At 39.0% G+C, this 16,160-nt stretch overlaps 1 protein-coding gene across 8 annotated transcripts in view; it reads right to left on the reverse strand.

Annotated features, from left to right (window-relative positions):
- Nucleotides 1-1,400: 1,400 nt before the first annotated feature.
- PRTFDC1 (phosphoribosyl transferase domain containing 1) overlaps nt 1,401-16,160 on the reverse strand; it is a 48,643-nt gene continuing 33,883 nt past the window's right edge. For 3 of the 8 annotated variants that reach the window (XM_042802069.1, XM_042802067.1, XM_042802064.1), the window contains 5 exons: nt 7,382-7,399; nt 5,882-5,964; nt 5,418-5,464; nt 3,347-3,423; nt 2,719-3,132 (listed from right to left, as the gene is read on the reverse strand). In XM_042802069.1, coding sequence (XP_042658003.1) covers nt 3,034-3,132; nt 3,347-3,423; nt 5,418-5,464; nt 5,882-5,964; nt 7,382-7,399 — 324 coding nt within the window. In that variant the 3' untranslated portion in view covers nt 2,719-3,033. The other 5 variants (XM_042802068.1, XM_042802066.1, XM_042802065.1 and 2 more) reach the window with 4 other exon arrangements.

The raw sequence follows: 16,160 nt of genomic DNA on the forward strand, positions 1-16,160 counted from the left end.
TAATTACAGACATTTTAGACTATTTAAACTCTATTTTTTTAGGCAGAAACTACTAGATATTCAGACTACATCTGTACTTTGTAATATGAAATCATAAATCATAGTCAGTTAACCAAGTTGCATGAATTATTCTTCCTACTTTGTCTTTCTTTCCAGAAAATTACTTTCAGGTATTTTGGAACTGGACCAGATTTAAGCATGAATGAACTGAATGAAGTCCAAAACGTGATGGCTGCTAAACATTTATGTAACTTTAAAACAAATGACTACCCATGTTAATTTGTATTCAACAGGTAGGGAAAGAATGCTGGTGTTAAGAGTGCATGAGAAGAAAAACAGAGATAAAAATGGATGCCTGCCAAATACATAAACACAATGTCCAGAAAAATAACCGACTGTAAGGAACATCCTCTCTTCTTCAGCAACAGATGTTGCTGAACTGATTTTAAAAAAAAAAGAAACAACATTGCTTTGTGGGTCATAGGGGGCAACTGCAACTGAAAAAAATGTTTAGTGGCCTTTTAGTTAAAGTGCATTGTGACACAGGGAATCCACACTTGAACAAGGAGACAGCTACAGAAAAAAGTATGATTTCTTTAAACTACCTGAGGACACTGAAGAAAGTAGACCAAATAATAATCAGACATATATGCATAATTACCCCTTCCCTCAGTTACACTAAAGATATTTTGGAATCAGATTATTAAAGTAACTGAAAAGTGATTTTTTCAGATGAAATTGCTTCAAGCACAGAGTAACATGGAATGGCAACTGAGACATCTGAATGTGCTCAGATACATAAGGTTACAAAATTCAAATATGACATTAGAAGAGAAAATCACCTCTTATTCACAGCATAATTGCACATGTAAATTTGCTAGTGAAATCTGTGTGGTGCTTTATCACAGTGTTAAAAATGTGATGGCAGAAGGAAATAATTTGAAGAAACTTTCCAGTTCTTACCTTCTCTATAACTCTGGTCATTTCTATTAAGTGTGTAGATTTTAATGATCTTAAAGTTGTTTTATTGGAAGATTCACACAGTCTGTGTTATATGCATCTATATTATTTCATCTTTTCACACTAATTTCACACTAACTCGTTACATTTTTTTGTTGTTGCTGAAGTCTGATCATAGTATCAAGGCAAACTAGACTGTGCCTTTTTAAGAAGAGAGTAAAGAAGAGAGGGCTAAAGCATTTCTCTAGTGACCATAATAATTCTTTGATCTTACTTCTTCATACATAATGGATTTTATCCAATTAATGATAGCTTATGAGCCACAGGATATATACATAAGGTATGTTTAGATTCCCAGTTAAATGCATATTCTTGAGAAGCTTTTACAGGATGTGTGAAATATGCTGAAGCAGGAAAATAAACAACTGCGATGTAACAAGTATTCTTACTGTTTCTTTATTAAAGGAACCCGAAGGTAGTAACAGTCTGCCTCTTACAATTCAGAGCAAAACTACTGACATACAGCTACTTACTTTGCATTGGCTTCCCATGGGAAGTTGTTGAGAATAGTTACATACAGTACAGAATTAAATTTTTCACACTTAATACAGCATGTAAGTTAACAAACTTCTTCAAACACAATGTATAAGGGAAGGAAGGAGTCTCTCAAATCTACAGTATTCACGGGCTAACTTGTTTTCTATGTTTTCCTATATTTTCTTTTCTTTTTTTATGCAAGTCTTCTCCAACATTGTCAAATCTATATTCTTAAAGATGACAAATGGTGACAAAAAGTATCAAGCTAGACATGCTATAAAAATCAAATCATAACTGAGCAATTGTCTGACTAGCATTATGCTTTTGTTCTTCATGAGGTTTAATTAAGAATATATGCACAAGAGAACACTATGTTAGGTTTTTTTACATGTTTGTGTCCTATAGAAGTAAAAGGATACCATGCAGAAGTTGAAACCTGCCTGGCATTGTTTTCTCTTAATTAAAATTCAGCACATTAAACAGGTTAGATCTATGGCTACATGACATACCAAAACCATGACATCTTCCAATTTCAGATCACCAGTGTCTTGCAAAGGTTCATTTTGTACCAGCACTCTAGTTCAGTGCTTTCTGAGAGTTAAAACTTCTGTTCAGAAGAGGCAGTAATGAACTGCTAGAAATGTCCTATCATACAACATGCAGCTTCAGCTGAAACTTTTGAGCTGTGGAATTAAATCAAAATAATGCTTTCAATTTGGTGGCAGCATATCTGATCAAGACTAAAGGGATGCTGAAGTCAATAAAATTCTGTAAAAGTATCTTCATGCACATAACGGCACTCTGAATGATCTTACACAACACAGCGAGGCACATGAATTGCAATGGGTAGAATGATGGACTGAGTAAAGAACAGATGCATTCCCAATCAGACTTGAGGCCGACAAATTATTAGTCAAAAGGCATCTTATGCAGTGATTTTAATACTTAAAAAAGGTAATAACTTTAAATGTCCTCTACTTTGCATTTTACATAAGAGGGCTCAGTTCTGTAAATATTAATCAGTATCTCTGGAGTAAAGCCCTTATTATGCTGAGTTGAAAGAAACACAAGTCAGTTGAACTTCTCTTCTGGCAGATGCTTGAGGGAGTGGAGTCAAAATTTCTGCTTCACTGAGCTTACAAATCTTCAGGTGAGGATGTTACTGCTTCAGACTCTATATTTTGCTTTGCCATGATCATTGATAACACATATGTGCTGAAAAAATATAACACTGATTGATTGCAGCAGCATCATTGATTACATTATTAATTATTAATGAATTGTTCAGAAATACTTTATCTTGACCCACCTAGTGATCTTGTAATTACCCCTTCCTTTCTAGAGACCTGGAATTGAATTCTGATTCCACTTTCTAGCCACAGTAAGTTTTTTCACTTGCAGCTCCCAGCACTGAGGTTCACCCCTGGGAGTATCACAGGAAGCAAAGGCAAGGCTTGCACCCTTCTTATCTCACTGAGAAAAGGGGCAGGCAGCATAGCAGTAGAAGTCCAAACCTGTCTGAACTGTAGCTGTGTTTCACTTTTTACTGCTGTCTCTGCACGTACTGGGGATGGTGGGCCTGTGACGTCCTAGATTCACAGGAGTTGGAAGCGTAGCAGAGGTGTGACTTCTGCTCTGAGGGGGAAGAGAGGGGAAGGAACCATTCACTGCACTGAGCAGTGACTCTCTTGGATTATTTGGGGTTTTGCAGGGGGTTCTACACTCACTGAAAGGATCCCAACCATGACATTAAGGCCCCAGAGAGGAAGCAATTTATGGGGTATTTAAGACACCCTGGAAAAGTAAACTAGAGATTTTTTTTAACTATATTTTTTTTAAAGAAACTTACGTTTAGATCTCTGAAGTGCTCGTTGTAGTCTAAGGCATAACCTACCACAAATAAATCTGGAATTTCAAATCCGTAATCTGTATTGAGACAAATAACAAACACCATCAATACAAGATCAGCGGTGATTATGTAGCCTTTAAATTCATGTGTTCATTCTCTGACAAGCAAACCATAGGTACAGGTAGTCAGTTGAGGTTATATTACTTTTGACTCCGAGCCATTAAGGACAGCAGTAGCTCCGTACCCAGTTCCCACTCAGACTGTTTGTGACAGGCATGTGAATAGTCAGCGGAGAGTAGGAGAGCTGTGTACGATTATCACTGGCACAACAGACACATTGTGGAAGGAAGCCAGAATCAGAGCTGAAAAATTCTGCCTACGTTTGGAATCTCCATTGGTATACATGTGTGATGACAACTGTCCAGTATCACACTAAGGATGAAAAAAAAATACAATTCTAATTCACAAGTAACTTTCAGAGATTTAAACATTCCGAGAATAGCAAAAACTATTTTGCATATTATGCTACCAAAACATGCCAAATGCTTCTTAAATTAAAGTCCCAACCTTATGAAGACTCATGCACGTGCTTAGCAAAGTAAATGCATGCAGTAGAGCTGAATCATACAACTCACACACTTGAAGCTAAGCATAGGCACGCATCTATCTGAGTGTGAAGGTCTGTGCAGTATCAGACTACATAAAACAAGTTAGACTCCTTCCAAATTGTTCACTAAGTAACTAGAGAAAAACACAACCTTCTGGACACAAAAATAGGTCAGCATAAAAAATTTTACAGGTATTAAAGAAAAGAATGTATTCAATTGTTATAAATTGTGGCTAATAAGCACTTTGGAATCATAAATTTGGGTAAGTGAGGAAATGACACAGCCCTGTCAGTGATTTACAAGAGAGATCTTTGATGTGTTATAAAATTCATCACAGTACGAATAAACAAGGATAAAACCTGTTTCATTTTACAAGTTATTACATAAAAATATTAAGCTACCCTTTATGAAGTAACTTTATTGTATTTTTTTATATGTTTAACATTAGTGAATACAGTCAAATATATACTTTAATTTACTGGATTAAATTCTAAATGTTAAAAATACCATTGTATAAAAAGTTGTACAACAAAAATGTTTGGGTCACAGTTGGGATTATTGGGCTAAAACCGCAGGGCCATGTCCAACATTGAGTAACTTTTGCTTCATAAAGTTTCTCTCTCCCACACCCCAAATCAAGATCCTTCATGCTGTCTCCCGGTATTGACCCACCTGCTCACCTTCTACCGTCCTCCCCACCTCAGCTGACCAGAGCCTTCTTCAGCAGCAAATACTGGTCAATCTCATCTAGATGGATCTATTCTTTTCAGTATTTAACCACATACCTGTTATATAATTTCTTCTAATAAGTCTAAAGTAACAGTAGCCTGGCATAGCTCCATTTATGGGTTCATCATAGCACAGTACAAGTACCGGTAATTCAGACAGAAGTGGTGCTGGTGTGACACAAACAGACCAGCAGGAAGAAATTTAAAAAGTCCAAATTATCTTTTGCTTTTTTGGGGGTGGGGCACAATCAAAATATTATTGTTTACCCTTTAAACAATAGTACTTTTCAAAAAATTGTAGAAAATGTTATTCTGTTATTAATATGTAAAACTTGTGGATAATTAGGTCACAATAAAACACTTTTCATGTTCACATGGGATCCTGCAGCTGCTCCAAAGAGATAGAGATGCAGTGAGGAAGGAAAAGGAGGAAATGGACTACTTGTATATAGTTGGTCAGAGATAGAAGGCAAAACACTCACCTTTCATGGATGAAATTAAACCCTTTCATAACTTCCCTATAAATTTAGTACTATGCAGAAAACATCAAACTATAAGGAGGCTAGGCTTTCCAAACCACAATTATACAAATCCTTCCATTACATCCCATAGTCCCATTGACAAACTGAAATTTTATAACATTTCTAGCAGTCCATAGAATGATATCAAAGGCAAGTGGTAGAATAGTGGTAACTTCTTGTACTGTCACATACAGATTTTGACACCACCACTTACAATCAGGTCTGTACCCATCAGGCCGAGATGTTCTTTTCACCAACAAACTGTAATTAAAAACAAAACAAAACCCATGTAAATCTAGATATTTTCCTGAATAACATGCATAAAAGCTATTCCCTTTATCAAAAAACTTCTGAGCCATATGAATCACTGTTCTCATTCTGCTTCTCTTCCCAGTAACGCCCTGATGCAGGGAAGAGATGGTATGGGTGTGTTCCCCTTCAAAGTCCACAAGTGCCAGTCTTGAAATGGCTGAAGCGTCACTGCCACTGAAGAACAATACAAATGCATTTCCTCTCCTTTCCTCTCCCCTCCTCTTAGTGACTCAAGCAGCGCCTCTGCAGGGCTCCCCATGCGATACTGCAGCAGCGAATTAAAGCAGGATCTTGGAGTGGGAAGCACCACTGGGAAATATGTTGGACTAGACTAATTAATTACTAAATTAAATACATTTTGCTCACCTTGCCACTTTAATCATTTTGGGCTTGTATTTTTCTATATTATTAAGCAGAACCTTCATAGTCCTTCCAGTTCCAACAATATCCTTACAAGACACAAAAAAAAAAAAGAATAAGTAAAAAACAAAAGCTGAAAAGAGGAAGTATGGACAATGGCTGAGCAGTTCCACCTTCTTATTTTGTGGAAATTATGTATTTTTCCCAGTGTACTTGTGAGTCACATCCCAAAAAAGGTTATAATTGAGCTCACACTCTTTGAAGCAAGTACTTTCTACTCATAAAACAATCCATTAAAGGACTGTCCAATTCCTCTTCCAAATAGCTATGTTTCTAGTACTTGGGATGTAACATGGGTCTGGAGATGACTTTTCTGGACACTGCAAGGATGCAGGGATCAGACTTTTCATATTATGCTCAAGACTACAGTATGTCAACATCTCTCCATGTCAGGGCTAAATTTGTTCTATTTCTTGTTTTATTAATCTAGTACAAATGAGTATTCTCCAGAGCCGCTGTACCCAACCCAATCTGAATGAGATCAGTAGCTACCTGGCTACAAAACTGACCATAACGTGGCCAGCTGATCCTGAACACTGTGGGTGTGGGTTTTTCATTAGCAACACTTCGTCTCTGCTCCCCAGCTAATCTGCTGCAGACGTTTTTAATTTTTGTTACAGCAGTCAGAACTAGCAAATATGGAGCTCCTAGCAGCTATTCAGGTAACCAGCCATCTCTGCAGCTGATGACTTTTTTTTCCTTTCTTTGCTAAGAAAAGACATTCCAACATTTATACATTTCCTTCATTACACCTTCCAGCTTACTTTCCAGGCAAGCAGACTGGGCCTGAAATGCCAGTCAGATCCTGACACGCTCTCTAACCATCCCAGTTGCTTTTCCAGTATTTTAAAAGAGAATCACCTACGTTAGCGAAGAGGGAATTTGCAGCATCAGTGAGGTGACACATTCTTTTCCTCTGCAGTTGAACAGTGGTGATTTACATCAGCAACGTATCTGTGATGGGCTCTCCCCAGAGGACACTGCAGGATGCAAAGCTAAGGAGCAGGAGTCATGGGGACTTGAGAGAATGACTGACATTCTCAACCAGTGTGTGAACAGCCCTGAAGTTGTAAAGCATGTGCAGGGCTGTGCCACTTCTCATGCAACTGAGAAGTGCAGGGCATCACTGCAGTTGATTCATTGTCCTCCATGGAACAGAACAACTTGCAGAACAGGAGTTGATGAAACCATAGAAAGAACAAATGACACAGAAACTCCTGGGTATCACAAGGCAGAGTACCAATTAGAGTGGCAGCAATGTAGTTTGATCCGTCATGCAATCACAAACAGACTGAGAGGTCATTAAGCAAATCAACCCCTCTTCCTCTTCACCACCTCCCAGCTAAATAAGTGTAAACACAGACAGGTTTTAGAAACTGAACACACAATCAAGACTTGACTATGTGACTTTATCAAAGTACAGTATGACGTAAGCACCCAACTTACCTCCACAATTAGAACATTCTGAAAGAAACAAACAAGAAGGGACACAATTATACAATATGCACAAACTAAAAGAAACAAATGTTTAAAAAAGTGAAATGAAGACAGAGAGGTCCATGTGCATATGTACAACAGGGTAGGACACAAGGAGTTTCCTGTTTCTTTTTTGTGCCCTGAAAAAGAGCCAGCCGTAAGAGCAAGCCCTGTAGTCAGGGGCTATGACTTTATTCAGCTCTGTCTAGATTATTCTCTCTGTGCAAGAATGGAGGTAGCTTCGGGAAATAAAATTAGATGGAAGAAATCCAAATGGGATGAGCTTCACTTCATTACAGTGTTTCTAGCTGTGTACAGCAGTGCATTAAAGTATTATTGCTAATGTTAATATGAGACTAGAGCAATAACACTCTTACTCTGAAATAAATGTTCTTCCTCCCTCCTCCTACCCTCCAGAAACCTCACAATAAAGGATTACAGGCCAGGTTGTACCACCCATTCTCACACCGTGAAACACTCTCTTTCTCTTTAGATACTGCTGCTGAAAACAGTAGTATTACTTGAAGAGGAGTGGTCCACTCAAGAGCAATGAAGTCAAGCCTTATGACAGCATGATCACACAGGCTGATCTTTTTGCTGAAATGGTTCATCAGTGTTCCAGGAATTACAGTATCTAAAGTGATTTCTGTTTTTCTATTGGAAGCAATAATAAGAAGTAATGTCCTTATCAGAAGAAATAAAAATCCATTTATTAGTGGGCATTATCACATGCATGTTCAAAAGGATGGACTCTTACAATCTTGCATTAAGATCTACTTTCTGAGGTGAAACCTGCAATAGCAAGAGGAAAGTTATCTCACAAACACCTGTATCTATCCATCTATGTATACATCTTACATGCATGTGCACATTGTATGTCCCACAAAACCTTAAGACATATAGTTTCATATCCACTTCCTTTCCATCAGGCTTGTTGGCTTTGCTACACACATAACGTAGAGACTGTCTAACTTCCTTTCCCATCACAGAATCCCAAGGTTGAGAGTTATGAGAAAGACTCAAACACCATGGAGAAGGACTGTGTGAAGGGAGGGTGCTCATAAACAGTACACCTTTGACAGTTTCACTAATAGACGTGTAAATCTGTTGTTTAATCTTAAAAACAGACATTATTAATATAGATTATCCATATTTATATTCATACTGCAGTTCCTTATGAATTAACCAGTGCTGAAGCACGTTACCACACACTGTATTATACCTGGATGCTTCTGAAATGCCAAAACACTTGGTAAAGGTGTGGAGGGAACTCACGGTAGTAGTTCAGTAGATGTCAGCAATGGAGATATCACTAAAGAAAGCCACTAATTTAGATTGAGCTCTGGTGGAATGTGTATTAATTTTGGAGGGTGGCTCCATTTTGTTTTTTTCATAACAGGTTTCACTGGTGGTTATCCTGCTTGGCACTCCTGACTTTCAACCTCTCAGCTGCTGACACAAACAACTTTGGATCTGAAAGACTTAGTCCTGCGAAAGTAAAAAGTCAAAGGCGTCTTAAAAACAAAAGTCCAAAGATACCCTACCTCTAGAAATGTCTTCATTCAAGAAAGAATGGAAGTATGCCAGTCCTCTATATAAGATGAAGAGACCAAAACCATGTTCAGAAGAAGCTTATGACAGGTGTGCAGGGATAAATTTTCTTGAAGGAAGCCATTTGGAGTCAAAAAGGGCTTGGCTCTCATCTGGCTTCCTGGATAAAGTCATAACTAGGAAAAACACTTCCAAAGACTAGCCCAGGACACCTGGGTCTGAGGCATAAACAAATCACCTGATTCAGCCAGTGGACACCTGAAGATTATGTGCAGGAGTAATGGTTTAACCATCCCGCAGGGAATTTGCACAGCTGGTGATGTATGTAAATGCTTATGTGTGTATATACATACACAAATATATATATATATGATACAGGGAGAGAGCAGAAGAGTTGGCAGGGAAAGAACCTCATCAGAACTAGACATGGAGATGAATTCTTTAAGTACCAGCAAACACTCCAGGATGACTGTGGATGGCACCTGGTAAGAGAGGCTGCCCTGACATCAGCCTGACATCCTGACCCATCCTGCTTCATGTATCTCTTGCTGCTCTTTGTACAGTTGACAAGAACTTTCCTCCCAAAGGAAAAGCACAGGTCTTCTAGTGACAAGGCCTATCCAGCAGCTACGGCAGGTGACGGAACATACCAAAACTGACATGGCAGAGGGCTTCAAAGTTCTGCATTAGCAGCAAAGGCTGGGTGCTCCCTGAGTGAAGGGCAGCCATGAGCTGAGTGCAGTAACCCAGCGGGCAGCGCAGGGGCCTCGCTGGCCTGCGCCCAGCCCCACAGTGCCTCAGCGAGGTGCGTGGGCAGACCCCAGACTTGTTCAACCGAGAGTGCGTATCGTCAGGTGAGTTCATGTGCTGAGGCAGAACTGAGGCCAAGCTGGGATGTCAGTCCACAGGTTGGGATCAGGTCCAGTGAGAGCAACCATGACCAGGCACAGCCCACTGCTCTCCAGGCAGGCCCAAGGTTAAACTGGGAGGTCAGTCTGTGAGTTAGGGTCTGGATCAATGTCTGTAGGAACGTAAAGGCATGGCTGTAGCTGAGCTGAAGATCGGTACCCATACAGCACAGCTCAGGCATGGACTAAAAGCCCTGAGTTGAGCTGAACTGAGGCTCCTGTGCCCACAGGTGTGGGTAGGGGCCCCAAGTGACACAGGACATGGCCATTAAGGCCTATTAGTACACACAGAGCTGTGGCAAACTGAGAGAAAAGCATAGTCCTTGGACATTTTGTTGATATACAAATACATTTCTTTGCTACCACAGCTGCTTCATCTATCCTATCCTAAGCAGCAACAGGGATTCTCTTGCTTACTTGCAAGTGGAAATTATGAAATCAGACAGAATGGGGGGACAGCAGACTCCCTGCCCATGGAATTGGGATTAAACTGATAGGTAGGAGCAGACCTTACTGATTAACTTGTGAGAAAAAAAATCACAGACATCAATAAAAAATGCTGCTAAGGAGACCAGGAAAGGTCATCAAGATAATTCTGTTGGCCAAAAGAATCAACTTAGAACTATCCCTCACAGATACCTGATTTACCTGTTCTTGAACATGATGAGGATTTCAGAACTTCCCCAGGCAATGTGTCTCAGTGCCTCATTATCTAAGAGTAAAAATACAGTTAGAAAACTTCTCTTGCTATTTGACCTGAACTTGTTTTGCAGTGGACATATACAAAGCTTTATTTCTTCTCTTTTTAACTTCTTCTATATTTGAAGACAGATGTATTTCCTCAGTTTCCTCTTCTTCAGATTAAACAACCCAAATTTATTCAGTATTCTCTCATAAGTTATATTTTCTAGCTTTCTGATAATTTTTTCGTTCTCCTCAGTAACCTGTCTGGTTGGTCAGAATCCTTCTCCAGTTGTGATGCTCCAAACCAGACAGAAGCCTTTTCTAGTGTCCAGAAGAATAAAAGAACCACCTGGTATGCTTTACAAATAATCCTCCTTTCTGTATGTTCCAGTACAATAGTTAGATCTTTTCTTTTATAAAGGTACGCTGTTGTCTCATGTGCAACTCGTGATCCACCTATAGTCTCCAGTTCAGAACTGTTGCTTAGTCAGTCCTTCCTCACTTGTGTTTATGTAAAAGATTACTTCTATATAAACACAGAAGTTAGTATTCATCTTTATTGTCAATACATGTCAGTCTTTGAACCAAATTCTTAAAATATTTTCTTAAGATCATAACACTATCTTGTAGTATTTTTCCAGGTAGTATCACTAGCATTAAATGCTAGTTCCATCTTTTATATCATGAATTAAATATTGTATAGTCCCTGGAGAACATGCTTTAATGCATCCAGTCTGACAGTGAAGCATAATTAACTGTTTCTGGAGAACAGCTTTCCAACCAGTTATACATCCATCTAATAGAAATTTAATCTTGTCTACATTTCCTTATCTCAAATGACTCATATGAAGGAAAGAAGATTAACGTGGATCCAGACATGCCTGAAGGGTTTGTCTGGCCACAAGAGTGATAGTCACCTGCATATGACTTCAGCTGAAATGTAGGATCTCATATTTATTGACTAACTTGAGAAGGAAGGATACTGGTGGACCCTGAAACTGTCTGACCAGCATTCTGCTATTCTTGCCTTCTTCTCCTCGGAGTCAAGGAGTCTAACAGTTGCAAATGATATGCATTAGGAGATTTGGTCCCTTTAATCAGTCAGCTGTCTAGTTCAGGAAACACAGATTCTCTTTTGTATTATCCACATTCTTATAATGTCCAAAACAATGATGAGGATTTTCTGTGATATGGAGAAATCCTGTATGCAAGGACTTTGTAGCGGAAAAAACACTATAAAATACTTAGATATGAAACCATTTTGTATAAGCAGGCATCATAATTACTGAGAGGGATACATTAATCCCTGGTTTGATTAGTCAGGGTTACTGTGACAAGTCATCATACTTAACTTTTGCTTATGACTGAAGGCATTCAAAATGGTTTGCCATCCTCTGGTACCAGAAACCACCTCCTGCAAAACAAAATTATGTGCTGGGAAACTGACTATATTGCTCCTGCTCAAGTAGGCTACTGAAAGGAGGGTTCCAGAAAAGCGATGGCATAGCAGAGTCATAGTGGCACAAACTACCAAGAAATGTTTTTATATACAGTATCCAAGAGTTGATAGTGGTGATGTGTATCTGAAACTTGTTGAAATAGATTATCTTATCCTTGAGCAGATGGAAAGAAGAAAAGAATGATGCAGTGGATACAATTAATTGGTACATTACCAGTAATGTCACCGTCTTCCCAAATGCACAGCTGGCTGCATCCAGCATATCTTGCAAAAGGTCACAGTAACGTGAAAGACCCTATTCAGCTTCACCATGAAATCCACCTGTGAGCTGGTGGGCAGGAGACTGGTGAAAGTTATCAGCTTGTGGTGCTATGGCAGTAACTGATAGCTGGACAAATGATAGGAAGCTAAAGCACACTGTAGCAAAGATATTTTTCCAAGTATATGTGTTTGAAGCTCCTGTGCCACACAGATCAAGACTGGTTTGTCCTTTCAGATGTATCTGAGGCAATTGCAGAGGAGGAAGCTACATGAAAAGAGAAGTAATTGAGCCTTCTGCCTGGACATGTTGACTAGACTTAAGATGGCTTAAGTTCTGAGTACAGCCATCTTCACCAATACAATCTGTGAAGTACATCCAGAATCTAATAATGATGCTAATATATCTTACAGTGAGCCACAGAGAACAGTCAGTTTTTTAAAAGATGTCCTGGAAAGATTTCTTATATAGTCCAAATAAAGAAGGGGTGTGGCTCAACCCTCAGAGATTGAAACACCTTTCTGTTAAGTCATGGATGGATCAGATGCTGATGGATCAGAGGGACAGTTGGGAGCTGACAAATATGGATGACCATGATTCATCCTGTGTTTACAGCTGTTCCTACCACGTAGCTGTCAGGAAGCAGGCTGGTGCAATACAGATTCAGAGAATATCTCGAGTTGGAAGGGACTCATAAAGATCATCGAGTCCAACTCCCTCCTTCTTGCAGGCCTACCTAAAACTACATCATCTGACTAAGAGGGTTGTCCAGACACTCCTTGAACTCTGACAGGCTTGGGGACCACTTCCTTCGGGAGCCTGGTCCACCACTCTCTCAGTGAAAAACCTTTTCCTGATGTCCAATCTGAACTTCCCCTGATGCAGACTCATGCCATTTCCTCATGTCCTATCGCTGGTCACCAGAGAGAGATGATCAGCATCTCCTCCTCTGCTGTCCCCCTCGAGGAAGTTGCAGACTGAGATGAGGTCACCTCTCAGCCTTCTCTTCTCCAAGCTGAACAAACCAAGTGACCTCAGCTGCTCCTTGTAAGTCTTGCCCTCAAGATCTTTGATCATCTTGGTTGCCCTCCTCTGGACACAGTCTGATAATGTGATGTCCTTCTTATATTGAGGTGCCCAAAAAGGCACACAGTATGCACCAGTGCAGTGTAGAATGGGACAGTCACCTCCTTCAACCAGCTGGCTGTGCTGTGCTTGATGCACCCAGGGGCACAGTTGGCCCTTTTGGCTGCCAGGGCACACTGTTGACTCATTCAACTTGCTGTCAACCCAAACCCCCAGATCTCTTTCTGCAGGACTGCTCTCCAGCCTGTCATCCCCCAATTTGTACATATGATCAAGATTACCCCATCCCAGGTGGAAAATCTGGCACATGCTCTTGTTAAATTCCATATGGTTTGTGACTGCCCAGCTCTCTAGCCTATCCAGATCTCTCTGTAAGGCCTCTCCACCCTTGAGGGAGTTCACAGCTCCTCCTGGTTTAGTGTCATTGGCAAACTTACTTAATGTACATTCAATTCCTGTGTCCAGATCATTTACAAAAACATTAAAGAGCACAGGCCCTAGAATCGTATTCTAATTTTGGTTTTAAATACAAAGGAGTGCTGTGACGTTTAAAATTCCCATTCTGAGCGACCAGAGCACATACAGCTTGGGACTCTGCACATGGACATTTGCACTGAGCATAAATAATATTTGTGGTGTGAACTGGATCTACACAAAAATAAAATTTCTGCTCTCATATCCTTTTTTAGACAGTAGTAGAAATGGTTCATAGCAGCATGTCTTGGGACATCTGGAAAAAGCAGGTTTTTGATATTAGTAGTACTATGTAAAATGAAAAAGAAATCATTTCTAATCCCTGCATTCCATGCGAATTTGTCTCATGTTAAAGACCCACATTTTAATTTTTATAATAAATTTAAATGTATCTGTGAATTTTAAAACTTTCAAAAATGGACTGGGTACCTGCAAAAATTGAAAATCTGTAGTTTACTGCTTTTCAAAGCCACATGAACTTATACACGGCAAGAAAGTAAATTGTTACTGTAATACCTGTAAGAAAAATCCTGACTTGTAATAAGCTGAAAAATACTCTGGCACTGAGTCAATAAATTTCTACTGTTTACCTTCCCACAGGTCAGTAATAAATGGAACAATGTCAGCTAACAAGACCAAGCCGAGTAATGAGATCATGTATGCCTCCTGCCTGACAGTAGTAAGTGCTATGGAAACTATTTTTCATCTTCCTGGAAAAGAATAACAACTTTTTCTAGATTTTGATTTTATGTTCCATCCAGAAGACTGATTTCAAAGGAAAAATTACTATGAAATAGCAATGCTTTGAAATTAGCACTGAATAAGAGTTTGAGGGAGAGGTTGTCTATGAACCCACATAAAATGTAGAATTTTAACAATGCAAACTAAGTCGTAAATTTAGAAAGGGGAGTATTTATTGGAAAACAAAAACTCTACTTAAGTAACCAAATAAACAACCATACTTAACGCAATACTACAGCTAAGAGGACAAACACAGCCCTTGCATGTATAGCAAGAAACTCAGGTAGGTACACAGAGAGGGTATTTTCTCCTTAAATGTTTCAGCATAAAATCAGTAGAATAACATGCACACATTTTTTTTTAAAAAAAAAAGCTGTTAAAAAAATCGAAAAAAACAACCAAGCAAAAAGAACTTAAGACTGAGAAAGTAATTATTTGAGACCTGGAAAAAAACACCTTACAGTGAAGGTTTGTAGCAGGAAGTAATAGCTTTTATTTAATTAACAGCCCAGTTCCCAGTGGGAGAACATTTTTCACAAAAGAACTTTGACCTTTCAGCCCACAATCTCAAAGAGACCACAAAATACCTTCAAAAGCTGAGCCTGGGAACAAAAATTCAGAACTGCAGTATGCACTAGAAATCATGGACTCAATAAAATACTGGCTTTACGGCACATTATAATCTTCCACTGCAGCTGACCTCCAACTCATTTATCAGTGTTCCACAGCTGATAATTTGGTCTCTTATTTTAGCTCAGAGGAATTCTTAACATTTTTATCTTCCCCTTCGGTCATAGGGCAGGTGATCATGTAGGGCAATCACTTTTTTCTCCCAAATTGTCTGATTAACACATTAGATTAAAATTAAGAGTTTCTCCCAATCTGTACTTAGCTTGAAGTTTGCTGAGTCTCCTCAGACCAAGAGAAGCACCTGTATGCTTGAAATTTTGTTTTCTCCAACTATATAAATTGTCTAGTATTAATTTCCTGTTATTAATTCTACCTTCTAACCTTGTCTCATTTACATCCTACAGTATGCTAGTACTTCACAGCAGGGTCCCAATGTATTAGTTTATCTAGAAGCTTAAGTAATGACTGGATGATAGGCAAATACGCAATCATATGGCAATATAAATTTGATAATGGCAAGCTGCTCAATCTAGTAGGCAAAGGTATTACAAAAGGCAAAAGCAAAAGGCAAAAAGCTATCCAAATTCAGAAGAGAAAATCCAGTTCACCATTTTAGCAGTGATGACAGTTAACTGTAGGTAAAAGATGCCTGAAGTATGGAGGCTTCTGCATCAAGTCTTTAAATCAAAATAGTTGATAACTCAGAATAGAAACTGTAGGCATGGTGAAGAAATTATCATTTGGGACCCTTCAATCTAATTACCCAGAAGTTTGGACAAGAATATAATGATGCTTTTGGACTTAGAAAACTCTAAGCAAAGCTCTGTTTGTGATCAGGCCAAGTAAATGTACTGCAAAAAAACTCAAAAACCCAAAAGCAACAAAAAAAACAAACAAGCAAAAAAAACCCTTAGTGTGGCAGGATTTGCAGAAATTTTTAAGGAAGCAGTTCAATAA

This window comes from Tyto alba, unplaced genomic scaffold (assembly GCF_018691265.1).
Source record: "Tyto alba isolate M040663 unplaced genomic scaffold, T.alba_DEE_v4.0 Super-Scaffold_38, whole genome shotgun sequence".
Classification (NCBI taxonomy): domain Eukaryota; kingdom Metazoa; phylum Chordata; class Aves; order Strigiformes; family Tytonidae; genus Tyto; species Tyto alba.